The 27,891-nt window shown below is 41.0% G+C and overlaps 1 protein-coding gene and 2 long non-coding RNA genes across 10 annotated transcripts; 2 read left to right on the top strand and 1 right to left on the bottom strand.

The window, feature by feature from the left end:
* Nucleotides 1-87: 87 nt before the first annotated feature.
* On the bottom strand, nucleotides 88-27,501 carry lrrc34 (leucine rich repeat containing 34). Of its 8 annotated transcripts, XM_085287665.1 has the most exons (12): nucleotides 27,186-27,501; nucleotides 24,146-24,252; nucleotides 23,996-24,060; nucleotides 23,821-23,907; nucleotides 23,445-23,573; nucleotides 23,273-23,368; nucleotides 23,048-23,202; nucleotides 22,810-22,965; nucleotides 5,381-5,423; nucleotides 4,188-4,220; nucleotides 635-794; nucleotides 88-415 (listed from the first exon to the last, which is right to left on the bottom strand). In XM_085287665.1, exons 1-10 carry the CDS (start codon nucleotides 27,290-27,292, stop codon nucleotides 4,191-4,193), a joined length of 975 nt encoding a protein of 324 aa, XP_085143791.1. In that variant the 5' UTR covers nucleotides 27,293-27,501; the 3' UTR covers nucleotides 88-415; nucleotides 635-794; nucleotides 4,188-4,190. The 8 variants fall into 8 exon arrangements, with proteins under 8 accessions (XP_085143791.1, XP_085143793.1, XP_085143792.1 ...); XM_085287667.1 differs by lacking the exon at nucleotides 5,381-5,423; XM_085287666.1 differs by lacking the exons at nucleotides 88-415; nucleotides 635-794; nucleotides 4,188-4,220; nucleotides 5,381-5,423 and adding exons at nucleotides 14,023-14,481; nucleotides 14,561-14,596.
* LOC146567631 (uncharacterized) lies at nucleotides 13,931-15,494 on the top strand. Its single transcript, XR_014893966.1, has 2 exons — nucleotides 13,931-14,025; nucleotides 14,341-15,494. It is a non-coding gene; the product is annotated as an uncharacterized LOC146567631 (long non-coding RNA).
* Nucleotides 15,802-20,700, top strand: LOC146567630 (uncharacterized). The gene is made up of 3 exons (XR_014893965.1): nucleotides 15,802-16,161; nucleotides 20,280-20,382; nucleotides 20,563-20,700. It is a non-coding gene; the product is annotated as an uncharacterized LOC146567630 (long non-coding RNA).
* Nucleotides 27,502-27,891: the final 390 nt, after the last annotated feature.

Raw genomic sequence — 27,891 nt, 5'->3', positions numbered from 1 at the left:
AAAGACACCAAATATATTAAAGCTGACCGCAAACAAAATCTAGTTTGTAAATAAAACCATTTCAAAAATCACGAGGGTACACAAAACAACATTTTTCACATTTATTTTGTCCAACAACTGTGATTTTACGTAACTGTATTCCAAAGTGCGTAAACGTTTAAAAACTAGAAATGTCAAACTACAGCAAAATTCCTTAGATATTTGGAACTGTAGCAACATGGGGAAAAAGTCAGATGGAAAACTCAAAAGCTTATCTTGAATCAGCAGGGTTTGTTTTTTTACAGAGCCGTAAGTCTATTTTGTACCCTTGCAGCCCTCGGTCCTCCTCTGTCTTTAGCTCCACTGAACCACTTGGACAGAGCCTTCTCTGCTTCTTGCAAGTTGACTTTTGATGTTAAATAATTCTTCAGTGCCTCTGCAAATGAAGAAGAAGAAAAACGGGCAAGCCAAAGTAAAGTTAATCTTAGCTTACTTCATTTGGTGATGATTTTCAAAGAACAATGTTTATTTCACTTTATTGCCTCAAAAAATATATACAAATTGCATGATAACCAATCTCAGTTACACTTTCAAACACTTTATTAAAAAAGTTTAGTTTTCTAAAGTTCAAATGTCTCAAGTGAAACTAACTTACCATACACAACATTAAAAAGACGCAAATCTCTGAACTTTTTTTCCCCATGTCGGCCAAGCATGTTGTACTCCACAGCCAGCTCAGGTGATATGAGGAATTTCATCATCCTTCTTGTGGCATCGTCTACACTTGTTTCCCCTGTATCTGCTACCATGGCAACCTGAGGGGAACATACAAAAAGGACAGATTAGATACTGGCATCTGGTTAGGAAAAACCTGTCGCTGGCGACTTTTTGGGGGCTAAAGGGTTAAAATAAATAGGAATTGGCCAAAATTTGTATAAACTATGAAATAGCAGAACAAAAGTAAAAAAAAAAAAATCTTTATCTGTTATCAGAATCAAATATTTGAATAGAATAAAAAATTTAACTTTCTGGAAGATTTCTCATTACATCTGTCATAAAAGTAACAACATCTCAGAAAAGAAACATGATAGCAACAGAAAAATATGATAGCAGTGTGATGTGATGGTCCCTGGCCAGATTTTTACACATATTATAAGCCCTGTGACACAAAAACCACAGAACTCTGACACGCACAGACTGTTTTCCTTCGTGCTAATGAAGAAAAATGCTGGTCTGGTATGTAAAAGGGAATTTATTCTTCCAGGACCTGAAGCTCCGTAATGCAGCCCTCCAACAGCCAAACCTATCTGTTCTCTGATTGTCTTGATGCATGCTCAATCATCCAGGTAAGTAAATCTCCAAAAGTTGATTCTGTTCATCTGGACGTAGCGCTTGCAGCATTTTCTCCCACTGAAAATGCTACGTCCAGATGAACAGAATCAACTTCTGGAGATGTTCTCTGATTGGATTGTTTAATTGGTGATTGACATGAAATTGACCAATCAGCTGAAAGGAAGAAAAATAGGGTCAAAATTTGGATGTGTAAGTATAAATCCACACACAGCCAGGAAAGCCGAGCGCAGAGTTGTTTGTAGCACCAATTCAGCCAGAGTGGAGCCAGATGGATTTTCCATCCATCCACACTGTAAAGTCTATAGACCAGCAAGTGATAAATTAACAGTGTTGTTGGTATTTTCTAAAACAGTTGTATGCAATAGGAATTGCTGTTTATAGTCCTCCTGTATATCTGCATGTTCCCTCCCAATTAAAACCTGTGATAATGGAGATTCAAATTCATGTCATACCTATACCAACAGTTATCAAGTATCCAGATCGACCTTTACTGATGTGCTCTGTCAGTGCGCCCCAGGGCAGCTGTGGCTACAATGTAGGTTGCCATCGCCAGTGTGTGATTGTGTGTGTGAATGGGTGAATGACTGAATGTAGTGTGAAGCGCTTTGGGGTCCTTAGGGACTAGAAAAGCGCTATAAAAATGCAGGCCATTTACCATTTAAAGGAAAATTGTTATTTCCATGTATTTTCCTGTTCTGCCTTCAACTTTGAGGACTTCCCCCCACATTTCTAGTTGTGACAGTGCACCTACAACAAAAAAAATCTGCTGTGATTTACATTTGTTGAAAGAGCAATTTTGTAAAATAGTCTATTTTTGTATGCACAGTTTACAAATCTGTCCTGTACAGCATGGACTGATTGCATGCTAAAAAGTTGTTGCTTAAAAATAAAACAATACATTTTTAATTAATAACATCAGCAGAAAGCCTTGTTATTAATTAGATGTACAATTTCTATAGAATACGAAACAACTCAGTTCATTTTTGATCATATCAATACCAGCATATTACACAACTAGTGATGGGATTTTCGTCTCTTTTTAGAAAGCCGGCTCTTTCGGCTCCCAACCGGCTCTTCAGGTTGTTTTGTTGCTTTAATTAATTTATTATTAACAACAATATAAAATTATGAACAAAAGGAATTACTAATGTAAAAAAAGAAACGTGGTTTTATTTATATATGTTTATATATAAATATATATGGTGGCCCCTAGAGACAAAGCATGTACAAACTCCAAAACCCATTTCTAGCATCAACTGAACTTCCAAAACAGAGCTATCTAGATCACTTAATTTACACAATTGAAATCATATGTGTATTTTTTGTGTATTTATACACAGGCACTCATATATATTCATAAAAAATTCCAAAAGCTGTTCATTTACCTGTTACTACCACACACCAAATCCGGTCGTTGGTACTTCCTGGCTTGTGTAGCCACTAGGTAACAAAATCTCAACACTGTGCCTAGCATCCTGGAGCACTTCTGTTGTGTTTTGTACGTGCTTTGGAGTTTGTACGTGCTATGGAGTTTTTACGTGTTTTGGGGTTTGTACGTGCTTTGTCTCTAGCAGCCACCGTAAATATACTTTTATTTATTCTCTCCACATAAAATGTAATAAATAAATCATATAATACAAAAAAAACAACTATTTACATTTCAACTTTTAACTATTTAAATTTTCAGCTTTTTCCTTTTAAACAAATTTAAAGTGAAACAACACAAAACACTGCAAACCACAACACAATTAAATATAAATTATAATATGAAAACAAACAGAAGATGCACATTCTCTGTCATATGGGCCTGCATGAATAAACTTTCTGAATCCTTTATCATCCGCAATTGAAAATAGTTGTGGATGATTACTATACCTTTCTAATGTGACGTTGTTGTCCCTGGCTCTTTCTCTCTCCCTCCTGCTCTGTTACTGTGCTACTGCGTGTGTAACAACCGCCCCTCCCCCCTCTTCCCAGCGCAAAGCACAAGGCTCGCGTGCAGAGTGAAGCGGAAAAAAGTGCGAGAGAGAGGGTGAGAGAGAGAGAAAAAACACGCTTGTGTCGTTCACTTCAAAGAGCCGTTTCGTTTTGACCAACACATCACTAACAACCATGATGAAAAACGCTCATCTGCTTCCATCACCATCAGCTGATTAACATTGAGCTGCTGCAGTCAACACCATCAAACTAATTTAGTGTTTAATGTTATGTTATTGAATGCTTTTATTTTTAAATCTTTACCAGCGCTTAAAGACTGTAGATGTTCACACCTGGTGTTAGAAAACCGAGCTCACTGCAGTATTTTTTTTTATAACAGGAAATTTAAATTTTTATTGGTTACCGTGTTTATTACCACTTTTATCAGTAATGTACTTCCTATAAAATATGGATTTGATAAGTTACCGGTTTATTGAAATCAGCTAGTGAACACATCGATCACTTTATTGAACTACACGCCTTACACTCTTGTGAGCTCTGGTTACTAACAGCAGGTGTGAATGTTTGGAGTCCAAAACGCAGATAAAGATTAGAATAACAAGGCAATGTAAAATCAGTTTAATGCAGTTGACAGTAGCAGCTCAGATGGAAATCAGCCAATTGTGAGGAGAGCAGAGGACCAAAACTGTCAGAGTTGTGGGTCAAGTGAAGAGAACACTGTTGGCATTATTGTTAGCATAAAAGATGAAAATTAAATAAATGTTAAATTTTAAAATAGATCATTGCCTCCTGTGCCTAAATAAATATATATACTTAATACCAATAAAAAAAAAGGATGCCCCAAAGACCATCACTTTTCAAAAATAATAATAATAATAATAATAATAAGTAATACAAATAATATGAAAGTTACTTACATGTCAAAGATGGTGCTTGTGATCTTGAAGAATCTAAACGTGATAAGGAAATGAAAGAAAGTGCATGAGAAAATACAAACATTTTTGTTTTTTCCCAGGATAATTCAATATAAAAGATTCTCTTACTAATGCACAAAATGAACAGTGTAATTAAAAGTTTGAAAGGCACTGCATGTGTTTATATGATAAACTGACTAATTCAAGCAGCAAACACTAGCAGTGCAAAAATGTATCTAACTAGCTGACAGACTTTAAAGTCACAGGAAGATATATCAAAATGGTGACTTATGCCAGAACAAATGACTTGACAGACATAAATCCTAAATTCCTTTAAGTAAAAAAGGAATTACTTTTTTATAAGTGGTCCCTAGTGGTTTTCAAATTATTACATGGCTTGTTAATTTTTTATTAAATTATTAAGAAGCCAGATGAGTTCAAAACATTTACAAATTACTATAAAGCACTATCCAAACTTCAAATCAAGTGGCAAAATCTCCAAATTAAAAGTACTCGCAAACTATAAAAATTTGATTATACTTAAAAATATGCAAAAACTAATTTAGTGGAATTTTTACCTGCTCAAGAATACATTGAACATGCAATATTTAATTGAAAAGAACAAAATTTGTGTACTTTTAGAAAGGATTATTAAATATTTGGGGATACTAGACATAAAGAGGGTCTCGTACATTTACGGGCATCTAATTTCCTGGATTTAATGGTTTAAAAGTTTAATAGGTCTTTGAAGTTGATAATAAAATTGAGTCCATTATTAGCAAAAAGAATTAAAAAAAAAAGAGCAAAAAAATGCTTAATATATAATAATTGTTTTAAACTTAAGCTTTGTAATTGTAGCAGATTTCATTATGTCTGTAATTTTTTTATTTAGCCCCACAGTAGTAAAAGCCATAAATGGGAGTTAGATTTATTACTAGTATTTTGCACAGCATTCAGCTATAATAACATGTTCTGCATTTTCCTACTTCACCATCTGATCTGAACAGCTGCACTCTCTTAATTAATTAATGACCTAACATTTCTCAGTAACCAATAACTAGATGGAACAGCACAGTATCTAAGAGAGTGATCAGACAGTGTTTGAGCTAAAGACGCTGTGTGTTTCTTTTGGGGGCTTTTTACACACTGATCCACCACCGTTTTCCCATAGTACAATGCATATCTGGTAACATTACCGTATTCAGATCAGAAAACCGTTTCAGCTGCAGGCATCTACTCCTGTAATTTAAAAACAACTTTATTTAAAAAGTCGTTTTACACCTGATACAAAAATTTTAAAAGTCAAACAATGCACAAGTTTAAAAGAACAATTTTATTTTTAAAAGTTTTTTAAGCATAGGGATGGTTAATCCGGTTGTTCAGTCTGACGTCACTAGCCGTGTCTGGGTCTAAACTCCGCTGCAGGTCCATATATCAAACGATCACTATGGGATTACTGAGAGTTGAAAAACTGTCTAAAGTCTTTCATCTTTAATAAAATGATCAACGTTCTGCTCTACCAGGTGTAACAATTGAGTTTAACATCCAGGCATCCATGAAAACGGAATTTATGACATTTAACGGAGTTAGAAGTTAGCAGGGAGTTAGCTCGCTAGCTTCTATCTAATACAATATAGCATGTCCTGACTGCGGGGTTTTGGAAACAAATTAAAACGTACAGCTCTGCTATCACTTCCAGCATAAATGAAGACAGAAAACTAAACAGCAGTGACGTTTGTAGGGTTACTGAAGTTGGGCTAGCTGGTATATAATGATGTGCTACGTGACCGCTAGCGACACAGCTATGTTAGTATAATATAAACAAGCTAACTTTTTTCCACTCGATAAAAGTTAACGTGAGTGTTCTCGGTGGTCAGGAACAAATGTAATCGCATGGCAGGATGCTGTAAAAGGACCAAACTTCAGCCAGGAGAACAACTGAGATAATCCATCCACAATACGAGGTTAGTCATTCATATACTGCTGCATGGGCTGGGCTGTAGTTACATCGTAAGGTTTTAAAAACTGAGCTTAAATAAATGATTAGCGGTAATAAAAACCGAGGGAGGTCAACAGGGATCACTGACTGTTTTAGGAGCTTTTTGAGATTAAATAGAAGAAAATACATAACATTAAACATGTTAACAACACAAAAGCCATATTAAACGCAGACTACTTTAGACCCGGAAGTAGGATTCGTCGCGTCATCACTGAACAACCGGATATGTTTTAAAAAGTAATATATAATATTTATCAAAAAGTGTCACCCAAATCAACATCATAATAAAAATATAATTAATAAAAATATAATAATGATAAGAAGAAGAATAACAGTTTACCTAAAAGCTCTTCTAACATTAGACTGGTTTTGAACCATAAGGACAAGGGAGTTTCACAGTTGAAGTGTGACTGCTTGAAAGACCCCATTCCCTCTCCTTTCCACTAGTTCAAAGAAAATATAAATTATTTCTGGTTATATAATTTGAGGGCACAAGTTTGAAGAGTAACATTTTAACAGATCGGTAATATGCTTCAGGAGCTTTACTGGATCTGATTAACCAAAACTTCCATCTTCCATGTAACTAACTGTCTTTTCTCTAATACAGTAGAGTGTGTCTGATCTACTAAAAATCCTCAACTGCATGTTTGCTCAAGTAAATAGTCTTAATTGTTTGAACAACCAGTAATCCTTAATTTGCAAATGCCAAATCTGGATTTTGTCTGTGTAATTCACTTTTATCTTAGGTTTTTTATTCGTATTTTTTGCTTTTCTTTTTTTCTACTCTTGTGTCCGTTTTAATCACTTATTATTGCTGCTGTGACAAGTGAATTTACCTAAGAAGAATCATGAAGTCCTTATTTTATCTTATCTGAGCCTCACCATGCAGCCTACCATGCAGAGTTCACATTAAGTACATAAAATGAAATCTAAAATTAAAAAGTAACCAGTTTCAAACCAGTTATTTGGAATAGTGTGCAGAGTGTTTTGAGTAACATTGAATGTTCAAAAACACCAAAGTTCCTATAGTCTCACTTGACAGCTGGGTTGTAGTGTCTGATAACACATAACATCTTGAGGTCTCAATGTGGACTTTGAGTACATTTGCTAGCCAAGGCTAAATACTGAGAGGGTCAAAAATGAAGGGTCAAGAACATCTGACTGTACGTAAGGGTAGCAAAAGTGATAGACTGAGGTTGTGCCAAATATGTTAAAGTTAGGGTGATTTCTTAGAGAATGGTACCACATGGGTGCCGTCTGCAGGTTATAAAAGAGAGTTATGTTCATACTTTCTTTTGAGATTATTTTTACAATTTGACTTTCAGAACTCCCTGGGTTGTGCGCAATCTGTGATGGGCTTGTTTGGAATAAATCCTCCTTTATTCAAATAACACTTTCTCAGGCTCTTCACAGAAGAAGAATCCTCACATAAGCATGTGCTACCATTTTGAACCAATGTACACATTTACCATCACTAACCCAACTAGGACCTACATTGGATGCCCACCCATATGGATTTGATGTTAGAAACGCAAGTGGGTCCCATATATACTAAACAATCTTGAGCCCATGTAAAATATATGCCCATATTAATTTAACACAACCCATTTGGGGCCCACATAGACATGTTTTCAGGGTCTGACTTGCATTTTCCCATGTGTGACACATATAGTTTGACCAGGTGGGCCCCACCTATGTCATCAGTACCAAAAGATATATACCGATTACCTCACTTTGCCCCACCTGGGGCACACAGCAAATGCTTTTCTTTAAATGACTGTGTTTGCCCATGTCTAACCCAGGTGAAAAACCCAAGTGGGTCCTACGTGTGTTTCCCATTTTGAAACAAGTGAAGTGTTTCCCATGTTTGACCCAGCCAGGACCTACTATATGTTTCCACTCGGTTTTGCCCATATGGCTTTAATGTGAGAAACCTAAGTGGGTCCCATATATACTAAACAATCTTGAGCCCACATAAAATATATGCCCATATTAACTTAACATAACCCATATGGGGCCCACATAGACATGTTTTCAGGGTCTGACTTGCATTTGCCCATGTGTGACCCATATAGTTTGGCCAGGTAGGCCCCACCTGTGTCATCAGTACTAAAAAATATATACTGATTACCTAACTTTGCCCCACCTGGGGCACACAGCAAACGCTTTTCTTTAAATGACTGTGTTTGCCCATGTCTAACCCAGGTGAAAAACCCAAGTGGGTCCTACGTGTGTTTCCCATTTTGAAACAAGTGAAGTGTTTCCCATGTTTGACCCAGCCAGGACCTACTATATGTTCCCACTTGGTTTTGCCCATATGGCTTTCATGTGAGAAACCCAAGTGGGTCCCATATATACTAAACAATCTTGAGCCCACATAAAATATATGCCCATATTAACTTAACATAACCCATATGGGGCCTACATAGACATGTTTTCAGGGTCTAACTTGCATTTGCCCATGTGTGACCCATATAGTTTGACCAGGTGGGCCCCACCTATGTCATCAGTGCTAAAAAAATATATTGATTACCTAACTTTGCCCCACCTGGGGCCCACATAGACATGTTTCAGGGTCTGACTTGCATTTGCCCATGTGCGACCCATATAGTTTGACCAGGTGGGCCCCACCTATGTCATCAGTGCTAAAAAAATATATTGATTACCTCACTTTGCCCCACCTGGGGCCCACATAGACATGTTTTCAGGGTCTGACTTGCATTTGCCCATGTGCGACCCATTTAGTTTGACCAGGTGGGGCCCACCTGTGTCATCGATACTAAAACATATATTGATTACCTAACTTTGCCCCACCTGGGGCACACAACAACAGCCTATCCTTAAATGACTGTGTTTGCCCATGTCTATCCCAGGTGGAAAACCCAAGTGGGTCCTACATGTGTTTCCCATGTTTGACCCAGCTAGGACCTACTAAAAGTGCTCACTTGGGATGGCCCATATGGGTTTAATGTGAAGAACCCAAGTAGGCCCCATACAAAAAGCCCAGTTTGAGCCCATGCCCACATGGTACCCATCCAGCCCGAGCAAAAACCAGGTGGGGCCCATATATACATGTTGGCTGGGAACTGGCTGCAGGTATGATTGAAAGTTTGACAACACCGACGTTGATGCGTCTGTGATTTATTAGTGATCGCTCACGTGTGCACGTGCATGTAGGTGAACGCTCGCGGCATGACGTCACACAGCTCAGTTCCTTTCTGCTTTGATGTCACAGTACGTGCCTTTGATCTTGCAGCACGTGACCTCCACTCGAGTCTATAAATAGGGGTGAAACAGCGGGACCTGAATCTTGCATTTTGCATTTTAGTTGTCGTGCGTTAAATGTACAGACCGCGATCTTCCCTTTCTGAAAGCTTTCTGAAAACGGATTTCCAAAGTAATTGTAGCGAAATTAGGTCATTGACAATGTCTGTATCCAGTTTTAGAATCCCTACCCGCATTAATTCAGAGCCTTTTTCACCTGCTATCAGCGGGTGTTTCGATAGGCTCTCTGGATTACAGTGGCGCTTGATAGAAAATGGGATCTGGGACTCTGATGTCCAAGTAGCACTGGCTGATATGATTACTGATGTCATTCAGTCAGTTAGTGCAAGCACCATAAAAACGTTACTTCTAGGAGGTCAGGACCAATTAAATGATGCATCCCAGACATACCTTAGGATAGCCGTGACAAAAATAAGCCCCGTATTGGGAGACTCTCTCTCAACCAGCTTTGCTGCTGCTCTTCATGTCACCCATGAGGAGTGTGAAAGCGCTGTGGCGCTGACACAGATGATTGAGGAGGAGATCTCAAATAAAGTCAACTCGGGTTGGGTTCTAGTCCCAGAAAACCCGGATTCTATTTATGTCACCAGAAAAATAACAAACATAAAAAACCTCAGATGCATGGTTTCTCATGCTTTCTCATGTCTGAAGAAATATAAAGGTAAGCTGAGCGGCCTGTGCATGAGGGGGGCTTTACCCACTTCCTTTAGTTCAAGTGATGAGAGTCTTGAATCCAAGCTCTCTGAGATGGGAACAATTAAAGAAATAAGTATGGCTCTCATGAGGTGGAGTACAGACAGAGAGATAAGTAAAGATGACCAGGACTGTCACATAGAACTGCAACCTGTGGAGGAAAAAGAAAGTGATGAGTTTGCAGAAGCTGAGGAGAAAGCTCAAAGTGATGTTGAAACAATCCTCAACAATCTGAATTATTTACATGATGAAGATCATGCAGATAAAGCTGCAGTTGACATTGTAAATGTGTTAATTGCAAACATTCAGTATCCTGATGCAGAAGATATCACATTAAGTGAGAAGTGTAGCTCACCCAAGCCTGCTTTTGACGTGGACCTGGTGATCAAAAAGGTGAAAGACTTTTTTGCATCATGCGCCCTAATTATAAAACCAGATGAAGTAAAACAACACTTCTTCAGGTTTGCTAAAATAGAATTTGAAAAAATGAACAGTGAGCTGAAAGATCATTTGAAGAAAAGCAAAGGATTTTTGACCTTTCAGAGACAACAGGCAACCTCCCCTGAGAGTGAAAGAGCTGACTCCAGGAAAAGCGAACACATGAATCCCTCAGAAGTTCCCAGAAAATCACCAACCTTAGAAACCACAGTTAAAAGTTCTTCTCCGCTCAAATTTACAACAGTTGTGCCGGTTCTGAATAAACTGTTTAGTAAATTAACCCAGGCAGGAAACCTTGACCTGACAAGTAAGGAGATGTTTTCAAGGGAGTTGACAGAAAATGTGTACGACCATGTCGAGTCAACATATCCAGCCCCCACGATGCAAATGGGTAAAAGTCTCTCAGAGTCTGACTTCTCTAAGACTTCACAGGGTAACTGTAATGTACCCTCTGCTCCTGAGGTGCCATATGTGCTCGTAGAAGATTCAGTGGAAAGGTTCTTACAAAACCTTCTTTTCTGGTTGGAGAATGAAACTTTAACCCAAACTATTATAAATGACAAAATTTCTGGTGCCGTGGAAGATATAGTAAGAGTGCTGACCCCATCAAAGGAAGAAGTTATGATTGGAGCAGATGCTGGTGAAACAAGCGACAGACTGTTTACATCACAGTCAAGTCCAGTTACTGATCTCACCAATCAGCCAGTTTGTGTGAGTGCAGAAGACCCGGACCTGGTTTCGAATACAAGCAGTGATCAGGCATCAGTCTCTGACACTGACCCCACAGAGGGTCAAAGTCAGCCAGCAGCCTCTGAAAACCCAGAGGAAGAGCTGTCAGAAACATCAGTGTCAATTCACGCTAAGCTCATTGCCAATCAATTTAGTACTCTTCTAGCCACAAGAATCGCACAAAATTTGCACAAAAATACCAGAAATCTTCTGGATCCAAAAAAATTAGACTTGGCTATCAACCATCTGATAGATTTGGTACTTTCTGAAGTGAGATGCACAGAAAACCTGGAAATTCTTAAAATGAACAGGGTTGAATTAGTCAAGGCCACAGCTGAAGGTCTTATCAAGGAGTTTGGATCTGCAGAAAAGTTCTTCGATGTAATGTTGTCAGAAGATTCATCTTTTGACGACACTATTCTGAAGCACCTAGCAATGAATATTGGTGATCAGGCATTAGTGTCTCACTCTGGACCCACAGAGGGTCAAAGTCAGCCAGCAACCTCTGAAAACCCAGAGGAAGAACTGTCAGAAACATCAGTGTCACCTGATGATTGGCTAATTTCAAATCAATTTAGCGTTTCTCTGGTCATGAGAATAAAACACAAATTGCACAAAAATGCCAGAAATCTTCTGGATCGAGGAAAAATAGACTTAGTTGTCAACCATCTGACAGATTTGGTACTTTCTGAAGATAGATGCACCGAATACCTAAAAATTCTTAATAATAACATGAATAAATTAGTCAAGGCCACAGCTAAAGGCCTTATCGAGGAGTTTGGATCTGCAGACAAGTTCTTCAATGTAATGATATCAGAAGATTCATCTTTTGACGACACTATTCTGATGCACATAGCAATGAATCTCGGTGGCTTCGTGAATCCTCCAAAGAAATCCAAACTTGCCAGGTTTTTTTCAGCAGTGTTAAAAGCTTTGAAGAAGCCGTTCAGCTGCTGCTTTAAAGGCAGTACTGATGACTAAATTGTCATCTTGATTTTTTTCAAATACCTCTTTTAAAATCTTAAAGCAGTCTGGCCTCAGAGTTAACATCTGAGGTATATTTTATTTTAAAACTATTTCATTCGACTTTAATTAGACTGAGAAATATTCTTCATCGTGTCTCCTCGTATTATCGTTACCATCACCCCCCACCGGCCGAGGCAGATGGCCGTCCCTTCTGAGCCTGGTTCTGCCGGAGGTTTCTGCCTGTTACAGGTAGTTTTTCCTCCCCACTGTCGCCAAGTGCTTGCTCATAAGGGATTATTAATATTTGGGGTTTTCTTGCTGCTACTGTAGGGTCTCTATCTTACAGTATAAAGCAACTTGAGGAGACGGTTGTGATTCGATGCTATATTACAAATATTAAATTCAGCTGAATCTTAAAAACATGTAATATAGCATCACATCACCATCAAATCAAGAACTGAAAAATAAAACAAAATAAAAAACCAAACCTACATTGAAAACTGTTTGTGATTTGTCTTGTGCTTTCAAAATATATTGTCAAATATGAAAAGCTGCATTTGTATGCTCTGGTCATTAGTGCTGGTATTTTAATGTAAGCAAACACAAGGAACATACACCGATGTGTAAGTGCTACAGATCAGCGGTCCCCAACCCCCGGGCCTCGGACCAGTACCGGTCCGTGAGTCGTTTGGTACCGGGCCGCGAGAGTAGAGTCTCAGGTGTGAAATGTATGGTTTTCAAGGTTTTTATCGGTTTTCAGCGTTATTTTGTTATCGTTTTGGTCGTTAACTCGGTTTTCCTGGGTCTTTTCACATGTGTTATGAATAAATCTTCTTTTTTTCGGTACCGGTACTAGTTTTATTTTGTTGTATTTATCCGTGACACCTTAAAGGCCGGTCCGTGAAAATATTGTCGGGCATAAACCGGTCCGTGGCGCAAAAAAGGTTGGAGACCGCTGCTACAGATGAAGATGCAAAGAAACCATGAAATAATTAATGAAATAGTGAAGTTTATGAATAAAATAAACAACTGTAGCACCGTCTCAGTCTCGTCGAATCGCCCCTCTGCTTCTTCCATTCTAGCATCAACTCTTCTTAACCCTCGTCTAATATGTGCATATTGTTTGTTGTTGTGTTTCCTAAAGTCACGAAGCTCTTTCGGGATGTTCAGGAGGCTGGGCTCGTCTGCATCCATGCCCTCTGTGGCTAACCTTAGCTCGGGAGAGTAGCTCCTATCCACATGGCTTTTCTCTGTCTGCTCTTCTGTCTGAGTTGTGCCTCTCAAACTTCTTGTGACTATCCCCGTTTCCATATTTAAAAGCAATCTCACCTATTGTCAGAAAGATTACCGTATCTTATTATAAGAGAAATTTCTCCCACTTCCTGGTGTCTGGAGTCTCTAAAGTAAGCAAATGTGGTAAAGGGTGTGGGTGATTCTGGGATTGATGCAGGAGGGCGACAGAAATAAAAAGTAAAATATTAAATTTTTGCTGTTATTGACTTTGCTTTACAATATCAAACACTGAGCCAGATGCACAATAGTCATGTACATCACACGTAAACACATGAATGTAAAAAACACAGAGGTTAGGCCATCAAAGTGTGTGTAAAAGAAGTGTTTATGTCTGTCTTGCAGTTTCTGTTCCTGTCCGAGGTTTGCAGTGGAGAGCTCAGACCACACAGGACCGCCTCACCCTCAGAACATCTCCACCACCCTGTCCACTGTTAAGAGGTCAGACTCTTAATTTGTCTGTTAAACCGATGCGGTTTCTCTTTCAGTCAGACCTCCAGGGCTCAAGCTCTCGCTCCCAGCTAATTGCAGACTCGTATGGCTCTGGCTGACTTCTGATCTCCTCTGGGGAAAAAGGGGAGCTTAATTTCTTCTTCTGTCTTTCTCTTTCTAATTGTGCATGTTTATTTAATAATAAACATACAACATACAATAAACAAAGAGGGATCAAATTTAAATCTCACTGACTAGGAAGCACACAGTGTTTGACGTTTTATATTAACTTTAATCTGAAATAATTTTTGCATTTTTTTCAAGTCCCCAGTGTTTCCTGATCCTTGGAGCACTCCTGGTTATCTGCTATGGTGGAGGTGGCCAATGTCTGGAGACAAATCGTTGTTCTGGGGAGCTGCTTTCCTCCAGTTACTTTACATCAGAATAGAAAGCATGAGAACGACCCTGATGGAAAACAGAAACAGCATCCAGGAAGTGAAATAAAGATTAAGCAACATAATTCTAGCTCTGGTTCGATGCTTACATTTGGAGGACTCTCGACCACAAACTGAGAGAAACTCTGTGAAGATGCAGAAGCACATCACGTTTTGCAAACAAGCATACTATTTTTATAGTTAAATAAACTTATAGTTTATTAGAGTTGAGTTCCTACTCACAGACAACTGAAACATTCACATTTGGAAAGCTGACTGAATACATTTTTATTTGATTAATCTAAAGTTGTTCTTCTGTGTCTGAAAACACCCACTCCCACTTACTCAACCTGTGTTGTCGTCTGCTGCTGTGGCCTACAGTAGCAGAAGACAACACTGCAACTGTAACGAAACTGATTACAGCATTATTTTTAAAACCTTCAGTGAATTCAACGTTCTTCAAGATTTTTCAAGCATCCACAGAAACTTTGATCGTGTGCTAAAAATGCTAGTAAAGCTGACATCCATCACGAACAACCCACATCATCCTCTGCATGAGTCTGTGAGCTGAGCAGATCCTTGTCAGAGACCAAAACAGCCTCACTGCAGGAAGGAGCGCTTTCACAGATCATTGATCCCAACAGCAGTTAGACTCTATAACTCCTCAATCACGCTGTCATGAGTCACTGGACATTTACCTGGTGTGCAGGTATATGTGTATGTATATGTATACATGTGTATATTTAGTGTGTAGATGTGTGTGCAAGTACATGTCTATACTTATAGATACTTTTAGATATCTATTGCTTAAATAGTAATAGTAATGTAAGAATAATTAAATGTATTTCTTGCATTTCCACAACACTCTATCCATAGTCACATACTGTGTATGCTACTGTTGTATATAGTGTATTATCTTATTTATTTTGTAGTTGTTTATATTTTATTTGGATTTTTGGATTTTCTTCTGCTATCTCTACCTGAGCTGAGGTAACACACAAATTTTCCTGCCGTCGATCAATAAAGTCTAATCTTCTCATTGAATGCATTTCTGATGGAGATGAGACGTCATGCAGGACAGAGGTGAGGGGCGTGACATCACGGTGCTGTGACAACAACCTGGTGCTTAACATCAACAAAACCAAGGAGCTCATCGTGGGTTACAGGAGAGCAGCAGTAGCAGAGGTGGAGAGTCAGCTGCTTCAGATTCCTAGGCATCAACATCAGCGAGGGTGTCGTGCCATATTAAACCATTATACACCTCATTAGTAAAATAAAAAATGTGTTTAAATTGCATGAATTAATATTTATTAACGTCTCTTTGTGAGTCATACTGTGATAATGACTGCCACAAACAGAGCGTCCTCCTGTAACCATGGTTACGGGAGTTTGTTGCAAGAAGTGTTGTGAATCTCGCTGAGACAGGGAACCACTGAGAGCCTCAGATGAACCAGTCAGTCAGGTCGCTGTCTCCACTTCTCCTCCTCCTCCTTCGTCCCCTTTGTTTTTTAAGTACCTGTTAGGATTCTTTAGCTAGTTAGCATCACATTAGCTAGTTAGCATCACATTAGCAAACTGCTTCGGAGCACAGCTGCCGGAGTCGCGGGTTTTGTTGAATCAGGCGTTGGACCTGCTGGAGGAATGCTCTGCGATGATGGTGGAAAACAGCCGCCATTCAACCCATTTGAGAGCTTCAAAGAACTGGCTGCAGGTATGATTGAAAGTTTGACAACACCGACGTTGATGCGTCTGTGATTTATTAGTGATCGCTCACGTGTGCACGTGCATGTAGGTGAACGCTCGCGGCATGACGTCACACAGCTCAGTTCCTTTCTGCTTTGATGTCACAGTACGTGCCTTTGATCTTGCAGCACGTGACCTCCACTCGAGTCTATAAATAGGGGTGAAACAGCGGGACCTGAATCTTGCATTTTGCATTTTAGTTGTCGTGCGTTAAATGTACAGACCGCGATCTTCCCTTTCTGAAAGCTTTCTGAAAACGGATTTCCAAAGTAATTGTAGCGAAACTAAGTCATTGACAATGTCTTTATTCAATATTAGAATCCCTACCCGCATTACTTCAGAGGCGATTTCACCTGCTATCAGCGGGTGTTTCGATAGGCTCTCTGGATTACAGTGGCGCTTGATAGAAAATGGGATCTGGGACTCTGATGTCCAAGTAGCACTGGCTGATATGATTACTGATGTCATTCAGTCAGTTAGTGCAAGCACCATAAAAACGTTACTTCTAGGAGGTCAGGACCAATTAAATGATGCATCCCAGACATACCTTAGGATAGCCGTGACAAAAATAAGCCCCGTATTGGGAGACTCTCTCTCAACCAGCTTTGCTGCTGCTCTTCATGTCACCCATGAGGAGTGTGAAAGCGCTGTGGCGCTGACACAGATGATTGAGGAGGAGATCTCAAATAAAGTCAACTCGGGTTGGGTTCTAGTCCCAGAAAACCCGGATTCTATTTATGTCACCAGAAAAATAACAAACATAAAAAACCTCAGATGCATGGTTTCTCATGCTTTCTCATGTCTGAAGAAATATAAAGGTAAGCTGAGCGGCCTGTGCATGAGGGGGGCTTTACCCACTTCCTTTAGTTCAAGTGATGAGAGTCTTGAATCCAAGCTCTCTGAGATGGGAACAATTAAAGAAGCTGAGGAGAAAGCTCAAAGGGATGTTGAAACAATCCTCAACAATCTGAATTATTTACATGATGAAGATCATGCAGATAAAGCTGCAGTTGACATTGTAAATGTGTTAATTGCAAACATTCAGTATCCTGATGCAGAAGATATCACATTAAGTGAGAAGTGTAGCTCACCCAAGCCTGCTTTTGACGTGGACCTGGTGATCAAAAAGGTGAAAGACTTTTTTGCATCATGCGCCCTAATTATAAAACCAGATGAAGTAAAACAACACTTCTTCAGGTTTGCTAAATTAGAATTTGAAAAAATGAACAGTGAGCTGAAAGATCATTTGAAGAAAAGCAAAGGATTTTTGACCTTTCAGAGACAACAGGCAACCTCCCCTGAGAGTGAAAGAGCTGACTCCAGGAAAAGCGAACACATAAATCCCTCAGAAGTTCCCAGAAAATCACCAACCTTAGAAACCACAGTTAAAAGTTCTTCTCCGCTCAACTTCAGTCAATTTATGCCACTTATGAATAGGCTGTTTAGTAAATTATTCTCGGCAGGACACCTTGACCTGACAAGTAAGGAAATCAAGATGTTTTCAATGGTGTTGACAGATAAAGTGTACGACCATGTCGAGTCAAAATATTTAGCCCCCACGATGCAAATGGGTAAAAGTCTCTCAGAGTCTGACTTCTCTAAGACTTCACAGGGTAACTGTAATGTACCCTCTGCTCCTGATGTGGCCTATGTGCTCATAGAAGATTCAGTGGAAAGGTTCTTACAAAACCTTCTTTTCTGGTTGGACAATGAAACTTTAACCCAAACTATTATAAATGACAAAATTTCTGGTGCCGTGGAAGATATAGTAAGAGTGCTGACCCCATCAAAGGAAGAAGTTATGATTGGAGCAGATGCTGGTGAAACAAGCGACAGACTGTTTACATCACAGTCAAGTCCAGTTACTGATCTCACCAATCAGCCAGTTTGTGTGAGTGCAGAAGACCCGGACCTGGTTTCGAATACAAGCAGTGATCAGGCATCAGTCTCTGACACTGACCCCACAGAGGGTCAAAGTCAGCCAGCAGCCTCTGAAAACCCAGAGGAAGAGCTGTCAGAAACATCAGTGTCAATTCACGCTAAGCTCATTGCCAATCAATTTAGTACTCTTCTAGCCACAAGAATCGCACAAAATTTGCACAAAAATACCAGAAATCTTCTGGATCCAAAGAAATTAGACTTGGCTATCAACCATCTGATAGATTTGGTACTTTCTGAAGTGAGATGCACAGAAAACCTGGAAATTCTTAAAATTAACAGGGTTGAATTAGTCAAGGCCACAGCTGAAGGTCTTATCAAGGAGTTTGGATCTGCAGACAAGCTCTTCGATGTAATGTTGTCAGAAGATTCATCTTTTGACAACATTATTAGGAAGATCATAAGAAAGAATCTTGGTGGCTTCGTGAATCCTCCAAAGAAATCCAAACTTGCCAGGTTTTTTCAGCAGTGTTAAAAGCTTTGAAGAAGCCGTTCAGCTGCTGCTTTAAAGGCAGTACTGATGACTAAATTGTCATCTTGATTTTTTTCAAATACCTCTTTTAAAATCTTAAAGCAGTCTGGCCTCAGAGTTAACATCTGAGGTATATTTTATTTTAAAACTATTTCATTCGACTTTAATTAGACTGAGAAATATTCTTCATCGTGTCTCCTCGTATTATCGTTACCATCACCCCCCACCGGCCGAGGCAGATGGCCGTCCCTTCTGAGCCTGGTTCTGCCGGAGGTTTCTGCCTGTTACAGGTAGTTTTTCCTCCCCACTGTCGCCAAGTGCTTGCTCATAAGGGATTATTAATATTTGGGGTTTTCTTGCTGCTACTGTAGGGTCTCTATCTTACAGTATAAAGCAACTTGAGGAGACGGTTGTGATTCGATGCTATATTACAAATATTAAATTCAGCTGAATCTTAAAAACATGTAATATAGCATCACATCACCATCAAATCAAGAACTGAAAAATAAAACAAAATAAAAAACCAAACCTACATTGAAAACTGTTTGTGATTTGTCTTGTGCTTTCAAAATATATTGTCAAATATGAAAAGCTGCATTTGTATGCTCTGGTCATTAGTGCTGGTATTTTAATGTAAGCAAACACAAGGAACATACACCGATGTGTAAGTGCTACAGATCAGCGGTCCCCAACCCCCGGGCCTCGGACCAGTACCGGTCCGTGAGTCGTTTGGTACCGGGCCGCGAGAGTAGAGTCTCAGGTGTGAAATGTATGGTTTTCAAGGTTTTTATCGGTTTTCAGCGTTATTTTGTTATCGTTTTGGTCGTTAACTCGGTTTTCCTGGGTCTTTTCACATGTGTTATGAATAAATCTTCTTTTTTTCGGTACCGGTACTAGTTTTATTTTGTTGTATTTATCCGTGACACCTTAAAGGCCGGTCCGTGAAAATATTGTCGGGCATAAACCGGTCCGTGGCGCAAAAAAGGTTGGAGACCGCTGCTACAGATGAAGATGCAAAGAAACCTTGAAATAATTAATGAAATAGTGAAGTTTATGAATAAAATAAACAACTGTAGCACCGTCTCAGTCTCGTCGAATCGCCCCTCTGCTTCTTCCATTCTAGCATCAACTCTTCTTAACCCTCGTCTAATATGTGCATATTGTTTGTTGTTGTGTTTCCTAAAGTCACGAAGCTCTTTCGGGATGTTCAGGAGGCTGGGCTCGTCTGCATCCATGCCCTCTGTGGCTAACCTTAGCTCGGGAGAGTAGCTCCTATCCACATGGCTTTTCTCTGTCTGCTCTTCTGTCTGAGTTGTGCCTCTCAAACTTCTTGTGACTATCCCCGTTTCCATATTTAAAAGCAATCTCACCTATTGTCAGAAAGATTACCGTATCTTATTATAAGAGAAATTTCTCCCACTTCCTGGTGTCTGGAGTCTCTAAAGTAAGCAAATGTGGTAAAGGGTGTGGGTGATTCTGGGATTGATGCAGGAGGGCGACAGAAATAAAAAGTAAAATATTAAATTTTTGCTGTTATTGACTTTGCTTTACAATATCAAACACTGAGCCAGATGCACAATAGTCATGTACATCACACGTAAACACATGAATGTAAAAAACACAGAGGTTAGGCCATCAAAGTGTGTGTAAAAGAAGTGTTTATGTCTGTCTTGCAGTTTCTGTTCCTGTCCGAGGTTTGCAGTGGAGAGCTCAGACCACACAGGACCGCCTCACCCTCAGAACATCTCCACCACCCTGCCCACTGTTAAGAGGTCAGAGGTGAGACTCTTAATTTGTCTGTTAAACCGATGCGGTTTCTCTTTCAGTCAGACCTCCAGGGCTCAAGCTCTCGCTCCCAGCTAATTGCAGACTCGTATGGCTCTGGCTGACTTCTGATCTCCTCTGGGGAAAAAGGGGAGCTTAATTTCTTCTTCTGTCTTTCTCTTTCTAATTGTGCAGGTGAGTCACTCGGCGTGTGTGATGACCACCGCCGTCATCTGTAAGCTGCTGCGCTCCAAAGAGGCCATGGCCACGATGGACATCAGGAACTGGCCCCCAGTGCTGGACACCGGTACAGCGTTTCATTCATATCCGCACAGGGAAATCACGCTCGCATGAAGTACTTTAATTTAACATAAATGCAGGTCGTGCACAGCCGCCTCACAATGCAGTCTGAGTAGTTCTGGTTGCAGATATAAACCTAAAGAATGCACATTAAATGAAATCCTCTGCTGTGATGAAACCTGCCTTTACAGCTCCATCACTCTGTGATTTATCGAAAAATAAAAACTTGCTGTAGCTGCAAGTCTGTGGAGGTCCCCACCACTGCTTTAGAGAATCAAAGCACCAGGAAGTGGGAATAATTTCTCCTATAATAAGGATTTTTAGGTCCCTGATAACAAAAATGAGCAGATTTTTATCCAGTTTGGTAACGTTTACATCACTAGAGAAGAAAATATAGCCACATTATTATAATTACTAAAAACTACAGATATGAAATATCCAGATTTTAGAGACCCAGAGAGGTGAAGAGCAAAGCAGCAAACAGAGAAAGCTTTGTAAAGTAAACAGTTTTAGCTTCATCCTTTTTAAATCCTTTAATCTTGACCTGCTGTCACCAACCTGCGCTCTGTGCAAGGCTGTCTGTGTGCGGAAACAACATCACATCAGAGGGTCTGCTGTTGTTGGCTCAGGCTGAGAAATCCAGCTCGACTCTGACTCACATGTACATCTGGGGAAATCACCTGGAGGAGCCCGTATGCCAGGTACACCCCTCAGATGTCTGTTTCCTAATGCGGGCTGAAGTCCTGTTGCCGATCCTGACGGTCTGGGGCCTGCCAGTCAAAAAGTCATGTAGCCAGTCACAGAGGGTGGGGTCTGCTTGCCTCCACCCCAGAGAGAAGGGTTACATCTCCAGGGTCTGGGGTGGGGTGCCCTGAGGCCTCTGGGCCTCAGGGCACCCCACGGGCACGTCACTGTAACCCACTCTGGCCTCTGCTCCATGGCTGCTGGGTGACCCCTCGTTTGGGCCTCTCCTCAGCTCTTCCCAGGAGGGTGGCACGGTTACCCCCCGGTGGTCCTCCTTGGGTCTGGCCTGGATCTCCTCCATGCCCGCTTCATGCCCTGGGGGACGGGGCTATGGCTCCCCACACTCCCTAGCAGATCATTATGTGGAGAAACTTTTGGAATACATGCGTACTGATGCACACAGGTATGCACACAGGTGTACACACGGGTGTTCACAGACACAAACTACAGCTTTCTTGGCTGCTGCCTCAAAGCACATTGTGCGCTGTCAATCTTACATGCTGCACAATAACATTTAATATTTAGTATTTAATATTTAGTAGGCCTGAAGCAGGGAGGGAGCGTCTATCTGTCAGAGGGGTGATGGGATGTTAGAGGAGAAGATGAAACAGACATCTGAGGGCTGTACCTGGCATACGGGGTCCTCCAGGTGATTTCCCCAGATGTACATGTGAGTCAGAGTCGAGCTGGATTTCACAGCCTGAGCCAACAACAGCAAACCCTCTGATGTGATGTTGTTTCTGCACACAGACAGCCTTGCACAGAGCGCAGGTTGGTGACAACAGGTCAAGATTAAAGGATTAAAAAAGGATGAAGCTAAAACTGTTTACTTTACAAAGCTTTCTCTGTTTGCTGCTTTGCTCTTCACCTCTCTGGGCCTCTAAAATCTGGATATTTCATATCTCTAGTTTTTTCATAATCTTACGCTCTTCAGAATACTTAACCTTTTTTCTGTTTTCCTCAGTCCGAAAAATATATTGAAACACAAACATTCAAAGATATTTGAACCCTTTGAATCATTACGTTCATGGATCTTTTCTTCTCTTCACATTCAAATTCTTAAAGTTATGCAAAAATCAGGTCAATTTAACTTTGTCCTCGTCTGTCCTTGTTAGATGTTGAAAAATCTCTAAGTAATAAAAATTGATAGTTTTTCTTCAGAGATCCTAAATCCCTGAAAGTCACTTTAAAAAAGACCCTATATAGTCCTTCTGTGTAAACATTGTCTCAATGTAAAAAACAAACAATCAGGCTTCTGGTTTCTAAAGTCATTAAAATGTCATTAAAATAAGCAGAAAACATGATTCTGTCTCTGCTGCAAACCTCCATGTGTATCAAAACTGGGCAACCTCTTTACCAAAAGAGTGTGGTTGATTCTGGGGTTGATGCAGGACTCACTCTTTGAGGGTGCTGTGCGGACAGGTGATGGCTTTGCTCAGGTACCCAGCTCCACCATCTCCAATCTGATTGGATGACAGATCTAAAATCTCCAGGGCCCTGTTCTGCTTCAGCATCATGGCGAGATGAAACGCACCGTCACGGGTCACACGGTTGCTACAGAAATCCAAGAAAGACAAATGTATGGTATGAAGAGGAGGAAATGTGCCCTCTGCTGGCTGCTCGACTCGTTTCCTACCTGCACAGGTCCAGGTAGCGCAGGCTGTTGTTCCGCCCCAGGCCTTCAGTGAGCTGCTCTATCCCAGTGTCGGTCATCCCCATCCTCCCCAGGTGGAGCTCCATCAGGCTGCTATTCACTGCCAGCATCTTAGAGCAGTGCACTGCCCACTCCTCCTGAGACACAAAGAGCTGGCTCAGCTCAGTCTGCCTCCCATTGAGTTTTATACCTGGTGTGTGTTTGCACCTGATGGCTGAAGAGCAGCGGGCGGCTGATATCGACAGAGCAAAGAGCCTTGTTTTTCTTCAGCATGATGATGAGCGCTATAATACTGCTGGTGTCCTGTAGGGATCGAGAAAACTCTCAGAAACAGAATGATGTCAGCACCAAACCTTTTTAAAAACTGAAGCCCATCTACCAGGTCGCAGTCGGCCACTTCCAGCTCCTGCAGCGCGCAGTTCTCCTGCAGCATGCTGGCCAGTTCCAAACCTCCTCCTCTCCCGATCTTGTTACCTGACAGCCTGAGAGAGAGCAGGGTGCTGTTACCCTGCAGAGAGAACGACAGGCGGGGACGTGGCTTCCACATTAGAAACGTTGGAGCCACATTAAAAGGAATGAAAATCCAACTGTAAATGAATTCTGCTAAAATCTAAAAGGATCTCATGAGTGAAGAGGAGTCTGGCCAGGATCGAGCTCATTTTAGTTCATGGGGCGTGGGGGTGGGGGGTTAAGCACCTAATTCCTAAAGGAAGAGTAAGAATAAAGTTTATATGAGAACATATTAAGTGTTAAACCTGCAGGCTGCTGGCGAGGACTTGAGCTCCATTGGCCTGGATGTCATTAAACATTAAATCCAAACAACTCAGAGATGATTTCTCCTCCTGCTCAGAGAAAACAAACACGAAATACATCAAACATGAAACATTTTACTTACAGAAAATGATCCACCCATTGCATTTTGTTACCTACTTGCAGGAGCTTAGCAAGGTGTTCAACTCCTTCATTTGTTATGTTGTTGTACCTCAGATCAAGACCTGGTCACTCACACACACACACACGTAGTTAAAGACAGTTAAACACACCTTGTCTGAATCAGTTGACGTGAATCCACCAGCTCACCTGTAACACACTTGTTATGTTGGAGACATTTACAGAGAGCGAGGACGTCGTCGTCACTGAGTCTCTGAACCTGTCTGACATTTCCTGGAAGTTTTAGGGTGAACTTCCTGCCACACAGACAAGTTTTCCATGCCAGCAGAGAATCAATGTTTATATGGAAAATGCATTGGAAAAAACACACATCTTTAAACCAGGGTTGTCACACTCAGTTTAGTTAACCAGCCATGTGAGGCCCAAATAGATCTCTAAAAACCTGATATTTGAAATCTATAAATCTCTCTCTCTCTCTCCCTATGTATATATATATATATATATATATATATATATATATATATATATATATATATATGTCTGGTCTTGCAGTCTTGAGACTGCCTGGATTGATTACAAGAAGGCCTATGACTCAATGCCCCACAGCTGGATACTGGAATGCCTAGAATTGTACAAGATCAATGGGACCCTAAGAGCCTTCATCAGGAACTCAATGGGGATGTGGCGTACAACACTAGAGGCCAACTCCAAGCCCATAGCACAAGTTACCATCAAGTGCGGGATCTACCAAGGAGATGCTCTGTCCCCACTGCTGTTCTGCATAGGCCTGAACCCCCTCAGTGAGATCATTAACAAGACTGGCTACGGATACCGACTACGAAACGGAGCAGTTGTCAGCCACCTCCTGTACATGGATGACATCAAGCTGTATGCCAAGAGTGAACGAGACATCGATTCACTGATCCACACTACCAGGCTATACAGCAATGACATTGGAATGTCGTTCGGACTGGAGAAGTGTAGTCGGACAGTTACAAGTACCTGGGGATCCCGCAGGCAAATGGGAACCATGAAGAGGCCGCTAGAAAGGCTGCAACCACCAAGTACCTGCAGAGGGTCAGGCAAGTCCTGAGGAGTCAGCTGAACGGTAAGAACAAGATCCGGGCCATCAACACGTACGCCCTGCCCGTGATCAGGTACCCTGCTGGGGTAATAGGCTGGCCAAAGGAGGAGATAGAAGCCACTGACATAAAGACAAGAAAGCTCCTTACCATGCATGGAGGGTTTCACCCCAAGTCCAGCACCCTGAGGCTGTACGCTAAGCGGAAGGAAGGGGGCCGGGGACTGGTGAGTGTCAGCACCACAGTCCAGGATGAGACAACGAACATCCAAGAATACATTGGGAAGATGGCCCCAACTGACCGAGTGCTCAGTGAATACCTCAGGCAGCAGAAACCCAAGAAAGAGGAGGGAGACGAGGAACCATCATGGAAGGACAGGCCCCTGCACGGTATGTACCACCGGCAGATAGAGGGGGTGGCTGATATCCAGAAATCCTACCAGTGGCTGGACAAAGCTGGACTGAAAGACAGCACAGAGGCACTAATCATGGCAGCACAAGAACAAGCTCTGAGTACAAGATCCATAGAGGCTGGGGTCTATCACACCAGGCAAGACCCCAGGTGCAGGCTGTGTAAAGATGCCCCAGAGACAATCCAGCACATAACAGCAGGGTGCAAGATGCTAGCAGGCAAGGCATAAATGGAACGCCACAACCAAGTGGCCGGCATAGTGTACAGGAACATCTGTGCCGAGTATAACCTGGAAGTCCCGAGGTCAAAATGGGAGATGCCCCCAAGGGTGGTGGAGAATGACCGAGCTAAGATCCTGTGGGACTTCCAGATACAGACGGACAAAATGGTGGTGGCTAACCAACCGGACATAGTGGTGGTAGACAAACAGAAGAAGACGGCCGTAGTGATCGATGTAGCGGTTCCGAATAACAGCAATATCAGGAAGAAGGAACACGAGAAGCTGGAGAAATACCAAGGGCTCAGAGAAGAGCTCGAGAGGATGTGGAGGGTGAAGGTAACGGTGGTCCCCGTGGTAATCGGAGCACTAGGTGCGGTGACTCCCAAGCTAGGCGAGTGGCTCCAGCAGATCCCGGGAATAACATTGGAGATCTCTGTCCAGAAGAGCGCAGTCCTGGGAACAGCTAAGATACTGCGCAGGACCCTCAAGCTCCCAGGCCTCTGGTAGAGGACCCGAGCTTGAAGGATAAACCGCCCGCAGGGGCGTGCTGGGTGTTTTATATATATATATATATGTATACATACATACATACATACAGTGTTGGGAAGGTTACTTTTAAAAATGTATTCCATTACAGATTACAGAATACATGCCCCAAAATGTATTCTGTAACGTAATCCGTTACGTTACTCGATGAGAGTAACGTATTCTGAATACTTTGGATTACTTAATATATGCTGTTTAAAACTACGCGAATGTACTATTGCTGTGATTTATTACTGTTACTGACGGTCCGCGGCTCCGAATCCGTAGTAAAGGGACCTCTGACTAATACGGCGGGGTCCGTGTGGGGCTCGTAGCCTAAAACTAGCTTTACTTTGTTGTGTGGGTGAACTTTGTTAGCCAGAGACAGAGAGAGGCGTTGAAAGACTGCTCCAACGGAACTTATTGTTTCGGAGGAAAACACGAACACAGTGTACAGTCGAGTCTTAATAGCTTACTTACAACTGGGCTCGTCAGGCACTCTTCTTGGCTGCAGTGGTTATTATTATATTTACATGCTTCCAGCTCCCGTTTTTCCTCGATGACAGCTCGTACTTTTCCTTTTTCTCCCTCCCTCGCTCACAGACACATAACGGGTATGGCAGTCCATTCTCCCTGCAGCACGGACTACACTGCCCATGAAGCTACATTCTGCATTCTGCCTATTAGCTTAGCACAACAACAACAAAAAGGCGCTCTCTCACCCAGGAAACACGCAGAGAGAGAGCGTCACCCTGTAACCATGGCAACCGTAACGCTGCCGCCTGGAACTACAGAACGTAGCTGTCAAACAAAACCTAAACAATCCTGACCTGCGACAATATGAAACAGGAAAGTACCTCAGTGTAATCCATTTATTTCAACAAAGGCACTGTATTCTAAATACCACCTTTTAAAACGGTAACTGTAACCACTAAAATCTTCATTTTTGGTGCCCTAAAGTTACATTGGAGTTTAAAGTGTAAACGCTTACCCCGTTAACGGCGTCTTCTTCAATGACTGCGAAACGTACGGATTCACTTTTACCTTTCTCTCAGCGCGCACAGCTTTATAAAGCTCTGACATGCTTTGGGCCGCCATCACTAGATACTGTTTGAGTCGCTATGGCAACACGAGGGACGGCAGCCGCGGAGGTACAAACAAGTATCGGGAGGGAAATTTTAACGTAAGGTGGATTTTTGACAGAAGATAAACGTTAATGTATTAAAGAAATACAATAAATGAACGTGTAGGTTTGCATCTCAGTAAACAATTACAGTATGTAATAAAAAAAAAGATTATGGGTGAATGTGAGTGGAATTAAAAGAAAAAAACTTCAGCTTTTGAGTTTAAAATCATAAAAATAATAGAAAATCAAAAGAAAAAGTGGCTAATTAACAAGAAATAAACATTCTAAGAGAAAAGAATATTTCCAATTTATTAGTTTCAATTTTAAATTCAGGAGAACACAAATTCAAATTTAAGAGAAAACGTTTTAAGAAGAAATATCAATGGCAAAACACTTAATTACAGCTTTTATCTTTATGATCAGTTAGTGAAATGTAAAAGAAAATAAATTGTTTTAGGAAACAAAATGGATGCATTTACAAGAACACAAATTAATAAAAGTCAATAGTCAAAAAGAATTGAAACAAATTTTGAGCTTTAGTCTATTTTTTGTATTTTAAAATATGAAATAT

Source organism: Mchenga conophoros, linkage group LG9 (genome assembly GCF_057382185.1).
Source record: "Mchenga conophoros isolate Kocher_MC1m ecotype Shallow Benthic linkage group LG9, M_conophoros_male_GT1.1, whole genome shotgun sequence".
Lineage (NCBI taxonomy): Eukaryota > Metazoa > Chordata > Actinopteri > Cichliformes > Cichlidae > Mchenga > Mchenga conophoros.
This window is presented reverse-complemented; position numbering and strand designations above follow the sequence as displayed.